The sequence below is a fragment of the Paroedura picta genome, chromosome 3, assembly GCF_049243985.1.
Source record: "Paroedura picta isolate Pp20150507F chromosome 3, Ppicta_v3.0, whole genome shotgun sequence".
Taxonomy (NCBI): domain Eukaryota; kingdom Metazoa; phylum Chordata; class Lepidosauria; order Squamata; family Gekkonidae; genus Paroedura; species Paroedura picta.
The window spans coordinates 1,093,862-1,102,324 of record NC_135371.1 but is presented as its reverse complement, the minus strand read 5'-3'; the positions used below and the strand labels follow the sequence as shown (position 1 = coordinate 1,102,324).

Genomic DNA, 8,463 nt, shown 5'->3' with positions numbered 1-8,463 from the left:
AACAGCTTTTTTAGTGCTGTGGTGAGCATGTAGGGGAAGAGTGGGGAATCAGACCTGGCTGACCAGATTAGAAGCTGCCACTTTTCACCAGTTCACCAAGCTGTCTCTCAGTTGAGTAAATCCCGACACGGATGGCTGCAGAGCCTGTTTTCAAACACTTTGAAAGTATAAAAAAGAAACAAGCACCCTGATTTTGTTGATAGTCTAATGTTATATCATGGCAATATTTCCAGGCGTGACGTTCTTCAAGGGCCTTGGGGCAGTGGGGGAAGGAACCAGGGCAGCTGCGCAGAGGCTGAGGCAGGGATATGCCGGAATTAATTAGATTTCTATCCCGCTGCTCCCAGCCCAGCCCAGCCAGTGCGGGTGGGACCTGTAAATCTGCATTCTCTTGGCCACACAGGAGCAAAGGATCTTCCTCAGAAGACTCCAAATCAAATCTCAAGGACGTGGCAGCCCCAATGAGAAGGGGGAGCCCGGAAGCCGCACCTTTTGGGGGTGAGGCCGTGTGGGTGCTCCAAAAGCCGTCTTTGTAGAAGCTGCTGACTCCAGAGCACAACCAGCCGGGGCTCTCCCGATGCCGGAGAGGCTGAGCCCGGCAGCACCGAGAGAGCCACCCTCTGGGGTCTGGGCCCAGCCACGCTTCTCCTGCGCACCCCCCCCCCCCCCCGTCTTTTCTGGGAGCAGCTCCTGCAACTACCGACCAGGGAAAAACAGGCAAACTCGCGCACTCTCATACCTGCATGCATTTCGGGCAGCCAGCTGCTGCCTCTGATTGGCCCTAAGCAGAGCAGTCTGATTGGCTCTAAGCAGAGCGATCAGGTTCCTTTGATTGGTCAGTTCCTTGGCTGGCAGAGGCCCTCATTTGCATCAGTGGCCAACTCCCCCCCCCCCCCCCGCCCCAACTGTGCTTCCTCCAGTCGGCCCGGGGGAAATCTGGGTCTGTGGTGGCCCCACCTGGACCTCTCCCCCTCCCCCTCCCTCTCGACACGAAGCCCTGCAGCGCCCCCCACAGGGATGCTTGTCCAGAGGAGGGTTAGAGATGGCACATTTTTACATCTGCTGAACAAGAAGCTTTTGGGCCCTGCAGGAGGGAGGGAGGGTGTGTGTGTGGGGGGGGGAGGGGGGAGAACTCTGAAAAGTGCGGCCTGTCGTAGGAGGCCGGGCGCCTGCTCTTATTCGGATTGCTGGCCGCCAAGACCCCTCTCCGGGCTGGGCCAAATGCACCCTCCCCCCCCGCCCCCAGACCTAGGCATTCTGCAGGGGGCTGGACTAGATGACCCTGGGGTGCTGTGATGGTTGCCAACTCCTGCTTGGGCAGATCCTGGATACGGGCCCCCTCCTTCCCCCCACCTTGGAGGATAAGCCGCGAGGTGCCTTTCCTCGCCTCCCTTATAGTCCTTTGTCTCTCTCCCGAAGCCTCCGGGGGGGGGAGGGGCCACCTCTCCAGGAATGTCGCAAGCAGGAGGTGGCAACCGCCGGGACACACAAACACACACATCCCCCCCCCCCCGGGCAGAGAGAGGGAGGGAGGGAGGGGGGGGGCACGCCAGCATTTGGTTTGCGGAAGAGGGAAGAGGTTAAAGGAACCGACGCTGCCTGGGCAATCCCCAAACTGCCTCTCCCTGCAGCCCGCAAAGGGTTAAGCCCAGCGAGGGGGAGGGGGGGGAGGGCGGATCCTGGGAAGGTTTCCTCGCAAGTAGGCCATTGCACGGGGCGGGGGGCCGAAGGGATAAGCTTCCCAGTCGCGGGGGGGGGGGAGGGAGGCGGCTCTGCGGAGTTTGGGGCCCGGAGCCGCTCTTGCAAGGCACCAACAGCCTGTCCTGCTGGAAAAGCGGAGCCCCGCCAAGACCGCTCCGGGGCAGGCGCTCCTCCTCAGGAAGCTCCGAGGGGCCGCACCGGGCTCTGGTTTGTGGGGCCCCTGCAGACCCTCGCCCATCTCCCTGCCCTGCGCGTTCCCTGCAGGCAGAGCTCAGGCCTCCCGGGGGGGGGGGGCGGGGGTCGGCTGGCTTCCTCTGCTGCCCTGGCTGGGGAGTCCGGTCCTTCCCTTCCCTTCCCTTCCCCAGGGGGCTCAGCCCCAAGGAGCAGCCGGCCTTGCTTGGGTGTGGGATGCAGAAGGGGCAGCCGCCCTTTGCCCCCCCCCCCCCCCGGCTCCTGTGGCTTCCTGCAGAGCCCCCAGGGCGGCTTGCGGCTTGCGGGTGTTTTGGAGCTTGGCTGCCGTCGGCTGGGATCGGCCTCCTCCTCCTCCCGCTGCCCTGCTGACTCCTTGCCTGGCTGTTGCCTCCGCTCTTGTGTGCCCCCCCCCCTGGCCCTTCCCCTGCTGGAAGGAGCCCCAAAGGCCCCTCCCTCCCCTTCCTCTCCCCGAGACGCAGGCAGGGCCAGCCGTGCTCAGCTCCCACCGCTGAGGAAATCGGCCCGGGCTGGGCTAATCCGGGTTGGGCCCCCCCTGTGTGTGTCGCTCCTTGGAAGCAGGCCCCAATGGCAGAAAGGTTTGTACTGCTGTCAGTTGACTCCTGCTAGGTAATGTTGACTCCTTTTTGCATCAATACTCCCCCCCCCCATATTGCTTAGTTCAGGGGTGGGCAAACTGTGGCCCTCCAGATGTCCATAGACTACAATTCCCATGAGCTGGCAAGGTTTGCCCTCCCCTGGCTTAGTTTGTTCTACAACCCACATTCTGTTTCTTAGCATATTGAACGTCCCGTCCCATTGATTGCCTCTGGGCCATCCGCTTTGAGTCCCCGTGAGAAAGAAGGACTTTAATAATGTCAGTAAATACACACATGCAATGCATTTTTAAATTTGTTAGCTGCCTTGTGGGGGCAGGAAGGCGGGATCTGAATTTTGGAAATCAAAATAACTCCTCCACTATGCTCTTTGCAGGGGGCCCCAGAAAGGACCCCCCCCCCCGCTCCTGGGTGTAATCAGAAAGGATGAATCGTACAAGCCGATTGGCTGCCCCATCTGAAAAGCTTTTGGCCAGTGGTGCTTCATGTCCCGTCTGGATTTTCCGGGCGGTTCATTTCATCCACCTGTTCATCCGGGCAGCCTGAACAGAGCGCTTGCCTACCGCTTAGGGTAAGCACAGTCTGAACGAGGATGTTTCTTCTCATGCACTGAGGCAGTCATAACGTGCCACTGGGTGAGGCACTTCTATCTCTTCTGGATTAAAGAGCCAAAGAGAGGCGGTTCCTAGAGCGGAGTACAAGGCCACGCATGCCGGGTAAGGCAGCCGATTGCAGCCTGGAGGGGCCGCTTGAGCAGGGCTGGGGAGGTCGCTCCGCTCCCTTTGGGTCCCCTTCGGCCCTTCTGAGATGTTTTCCTCTTTCTCTTCCTAGCAAGGAGGTGCAGGGTATCCGTCTGCAGCCGGAGGCAACTCAAGCCAGGGGGACGGAGATGGAAGAGGCCGACCCAGAAGGAGCCAGAACTGGCGAGGGGCCAAGGAAAGGTCCCCACCCCATCCAAGCAGGGAGTGGCGTTGAATTCAGGGGGAGAGACGTGCCGGAGGTCGCAGCTCCAGAGGGAAGGAAGGCGGATGTACCCAGCCAGTCCTTCCGGCAATTCCGTTATGACGAGGCCGCTGGGCCCCGGGAGGTTTGCAGCCGGCTCCACGGACTTTGCAGCCGCTGGCTGGAGCCGGAGAGGAGCACCAAGAGGCAGATGCTGGACCGGGTGACCCTGGAGCAGTTCCTGGCCCTCCTGCCCCGGGAGATGCAGGGCTGGGTGAGAGGATGCGGGCCGGAGAGCAGCGCCCAGGCGGTGGCCCTGGCCGAAGGCTTCCTCCTCAGCCAGGCCCAGGAGGAGAGGCAGGCCGAGCAGGTGAGGGGGCTTCCTTCTCTCGTCCTGGGCTTCCTGGCCTGATATTTCTGCCTCTAGAGAATTCGCTTGGCTGGGAAGGAAACAGAACCTGGATTCTTGGTAGTCTGGAAGAGGGGCAGGATCCGTCCCCTCTGCCGCTTCCTTTCGTTCTCTTACCGTCTCCTCCTCTTCTCCCAGATGTGGGGTGCAGCAGTGAAGAGGGAAGCCACGTTCTCTGCGGAAGAAGGGTCTCCTTGGGAGGAAGGCAGTAGGAGTGAGGTCACGGTGGGTGCCCAAGATGCCCCCTCACGCGGTAAGGCTGTTTCCTGCCCCGATGGGACTGGGGCCCACAGTGAAGTCCTTGGGTAGAGGGCTTGGGACAGGAGAGGGAGGACAGATTTAGTTACCCCACAGAGCGTTACAGTTGGGGATTCAGGGCCACTGTATGTCGGGATGGCCACTCCCTTGGAAGGCGATTAGACAGGTTCGTGGAAGGTAGTTCTGGACGCAGCTATCAGACACAGGAAATAAATGGAGCCTCCATGTTCTGGGGAAGCATACCTCTGAAAGCACATTGCCAGTGGCCCACATGTGTCTCTGGGCCCCTGCTGAAAGGCTTCCGGGGGCCTCGGAAGGGCACAGCCAGAGCATGGTCTACGGATCCACGGTCATTTCTGCTCTCCTCTCCTTCTTGGTGTAGCAATTAGAAGTGTGGATTTCTAATCTGGCATGCCGGGTATGAATCTGCGCTCCCCCACATGCAGCCAGCTGGGTGACCTTGGGCTCGCCAGGGCACTGATAAAACTGTTCTGACCCAGCAGTGATATCAGGGCTCTCTCAGCCTCACCCACCTCACAGGGTGTCTCTTGTGGGGAGCGGAAAGGGAGGATGAATGGAAGCCACTTTGAGAAAGTGGTCCCTCATTGACTAAGCAGCTCAAGTAACGCCCTTTCTTTGTTGCAATCAGGGCTGCTGGCTCCCCCCCTCCCCCCCCCCCCGTCCCTGACAGAAGATGTGGCTTGAACGTGGCCCCAGATTGGATTCCCCGCTTTTCCACATGCAGCCAGCAGGCCAGTCACAGGCCTGATAAACCTGTTCTCACATAATAGTTCTTTATTGCTCTCTGGGAACACAAATACTTTGGTTTCAGGTCTGCTCCACTACTGGTCCCCAGTTGGGGGTCGGAGAAGTTGGGGTGGTAGTGAAAGTGACCTTCAGTGGGGTCCGGGAGAGCAACCAGAGCTGCCTGGCTGGGCCAGGGGCAACTGAGGCCATGACTCGAACCAGAGAGCTAAGGGGCAACTGAGGGGACCTCAGAAAGAGGTCAGATCCTGGCTTCTCATGGCAAATCTGACCTCCTCCTGTGGGTCTTAACAGGATCTCTCTCTCTCTCTCTTCATTCCAGTAGGGGGTGGTCAGAGGAATGAGCAGGACGGGGATCTGGGTCATCTGTGGCCAGAGGAAATCAAGAATGAAGACATGAAAGGAGACTTCAGGAATCAAGGGAGACCCAAGAGGCCGAAAGGAAGCCATACAGGGAAGAAGGGGGATCAACGCATTCCTGGCCAAGGGGGGGATTTCTGGGATCCAACTCACCTGGTGGAGGAAACACACAAGGACTTGGGGTGTGGAATTGACTTCTCAGATCAAACCCAACATACTATGCAGAGTGGAAAGGAGACCCATCAATTCCTGGAGTGTGCAAAGAGGCTGCCTTGCAGAGCAGGGCTCTGTAAACATCAACAGACATGTCCAAAAGAGAAACATGGCAGCTCAGACTGTGGTGAGAGTTCCTTGCAGAAATCAGACCTCGGTGAACACCAAAACATTCGTTCAACAGGAAAGCCATTTATCTTCTCAGTGACTGGGATGGTGTCCTCTAATGGAAAAAAGCATAGTGTAAACTTTCCAAAGCACAGTATAAGGAAGGCATATAAATGCTTTCCGTGTGGAAAGTGCTTTAAATACAGATCACAGCTTCTTGTGCACCAAAGAATACACACAGGGGAGAAACCTTATGGATGCTCAGAATGTGGAAAGAAATTCAGTAAGAGCAACAGTCTTCTACAGCACCAAAGAACTCACACGGGGGAGAAACCTTTTGAGTGCTTAGAATGTGGAAAGAGATTTAATATGAGCGGCAATATGCTACGGCATCAAAGAATCCACACAGGTGAGAAACCTTTTGAATGCTCAAAGTGCAGAACGAAATTCAGTCAGATCAGTCATCTTAATGAACATAAAAGAATCCACACATTGGAGAAAACTTTGGAATGCTCAGTGTGTGGGAAAATATTCTATCGGAGTGATAGTCTCCTACTACATCAAAGAACCCACACAAGGGAGAAACCCTTTGAGTGCTCAGAGTGTGGAAAGAGATTCAATCTGAGTTGCAGGCTGCTACTGCATCAAAGAATCCATACAGGGGAGAAACCTTTTGAATGCTCAGAGTGTGGAAAGCGATTCTGTAACAGTGGTAATTTGCAACGGCATCTAGGAACTCACGCAAAGGAGAAAACTTTTGAATGCTCAGATTGCAGAAGAACGTTCCGTCAGAGTTTTCATCTCTTGCTGCATCAAAGAACTCATACAGGGGAGAAACCTTTTGAATGCTCAGAGTGTGGGAAAAAATTCCGTTTTAGTGGCGGTCTTCAACGGCATAAGAGAACCCACACAGGAGAGAAACCTTTTGAATGCTCAGATTGCAGAAGAAGGTTCCGTCAGAGTGGTCATCTCCTGCTGCATCAAAGAACACATACAGGGGAGAAACCTTTTGAATGCTCAGAGTGTGGGAAAAAATTCAGTTTGAATGGCAGTCTTCAACGGCATAAGAGAACACACACAAAAGAGAAACCGTTTGAATGCTCAGAGTGTGGAAAGAAATTCAATGAGAGCAGTCATCTCAAAGAACATCAAAGAATCCATACAGGGGAGAAACCTTTTGAATGCTCAGAATGTGGAAAGCAAGTGGGTAACAGAAGCAATTTCCAACGGCATCTAAGAACCCACACAAAGGAGAAAGGTTTTGAATGATCAAAGTGTGGGAAGAGATTTAGTCAGAGTGGTGATCTCCTACTGCATCAGAAAATCCACACAGGAGAGAAACCTTTTGAATGCTCAGAATGTTGAAATCAAGTTTGTGACAGTAGGAATTTCCAGTGGCATCTAAGAACCCACAGAAAGTAGAAACGTTTTGAATGCTCAGATTGTGGAAAGCCATTTTGCAACAGTAGCAATTTGCGATGGCATGTAGGAACTCACACAAAGTGCAGAAAAAGGTTCAGTCAGAGAGACGATCTGTTGCATTAAAAACACACACTGGGGAGAAACCTTTTGAATGCTCAGAATGTGGAAAGAGATTCAGTCGGAGTGACAATCTTCAACTGCACCGAAGAACCCACACAGGGGAGAAACCCTTTCACAATGTTCAACATCAAGGTGTCCACACAGGAGACATGTTTTGAGTGCATATCATGTGGAAAGAGATTCCATCAGCATGATCAAGGAACTCACAGAGGGCAGAAACCTTTTTGATATTTAGATTGCAGGAAAATATTCAGTCAAAGTGGCCACCTGCAAAGCAAGTAAGCTATTGCAGGAGAAAACGTTTAAATACTTCATAGTGACAAAAGAAATTCATTTGAAATTTTGACTTTCAAAGGCTCCAAAGAACCCCCACAACCAAGAAACCTTTTGAATCCTTGGAGTGTGGAAAGAGAGCCAGTCAGAATTACACTCTTCAACAATATCAAAGAGTCCCCGCAGGAGGAATGTTCTGAGTGCTCAGAGTCTAGAAGTCCCTTCAACAAGAGCATAATTTCTTAACAGCGTCTGAAAATGCACACCGAGGAAAAATCTTTTGAACTGACAGAGTGTGAAAAGAAATCCCCGTAGAGGTGTGACCTTGAATACGTCTGTGAAGTCAGACTGGGAAAGATCATTTTCAACACTCAGAGAGTGGGCCATCTTCAGCAGCATCAAAGAACCCACAAAACGAAGATCATGTAAGTGCTTAGCTTGTGAAAAGAACTTTTATCTAATATGATTTCATACATAAAAGACAGCTTTGTTGTTGTTAGGTGCGAAGTCATGTCCGACCCATCGGGACCCCATGGACAAGGATCCTCCAGGCCTTCCTGTCCTCTACCATTCCTTGAAGTCCATTTAAATTTGCACTGCCTGCTTCATTGACTCCATCCAGTCACCTCATTTAAGACAGCTTTAGACCCATAAGAACGGTTTAAACTATGCAAACTATTGTAAAGTGCTTGTTTCTGCCCAGAATCCTTACCCTAACCCTGAAGAAGAAATGACAGTATTTGGACTTGGGACAAACCTCAAATAGATCTCACAGGGAAGAAAGGAATGATGTGTCCTGAGAGTAAAAGAAGATTCAAGACCAGCTGATATCTCCTTAGCCATCGAGAAATAAGGCACTGTTTTCTGGTATTGTGTGAATCTTTGTGAGTTGAAAATAAAAGCAAACTTTTCTTCAGGAAAAAAGTTTCATTTATTAGACTTAGGAGTGTACTCAACATAGCCACAGTTAGAACTAAAGTTTCAGGTTGCAGGACAAAGCACAGAAGTTTCCCCCTGAGCCTCCCCACCCCAACCGTCACCAAACCCCACGCATTTTACAGCCATGACATCTGCTAAGGACCCAGG

General features: G+C 53.5%; 1 protein-coding gene across 1 annotated transcript; it reads left to right on the top strand.

Annotated features, from left to right (window-relative positions):
• The first annotated feature begins 1,755 nt into the window (after positions 1-1,755).
• On the top strand, positions 1,756-8,301 carry LOC143833958 (uncharacterized). Its single transcript, XM_077330348.1, has 4 exons — positions 1,756-3,078; positions 3,339-3,819; positions 3,997-4,111; positions 5,204-8,301. Exons 1-4 carry the CDS (start codon positions 2,993-2,995, stop codon positions 6,829-6,831), a joined length of 2,310 nt encoding a protein of 769 aa, XP_077186463.1. The 5' UTR covers positions 1,756-2,992; the 3' UTR covers positions 6,832-8,301.
• Positions 8,302-8,463: the final 162 nt, after the last annotated feature.

Excerpts from the sequence above, each read along its gene's own strand:
- LOC143833958 (XM_077330348.1), top strand. The coding sequence starts at position 2,993 with ATGTCCCGTCTGGATTTTCCGGGCGGTTCATTTCATCCACCTGTTCAT. Across the intron at positions 3,079-3,338 it reads GCGCTTGCCTACCGCTTAGG|CAAGGAGGTGCAGGGTATCC; the intron begins GTAAGCACAGTC and ends TTCTCTTCCTAG. Across the intron at positions 3,820-3,996 it reads AGGAGAGGCAGGCCGAGCAG|ATGTGGGGTGCAGCAGTGAA; the intron begins GTGAGGGGGCTT and ends CTCTTCTCCCAG.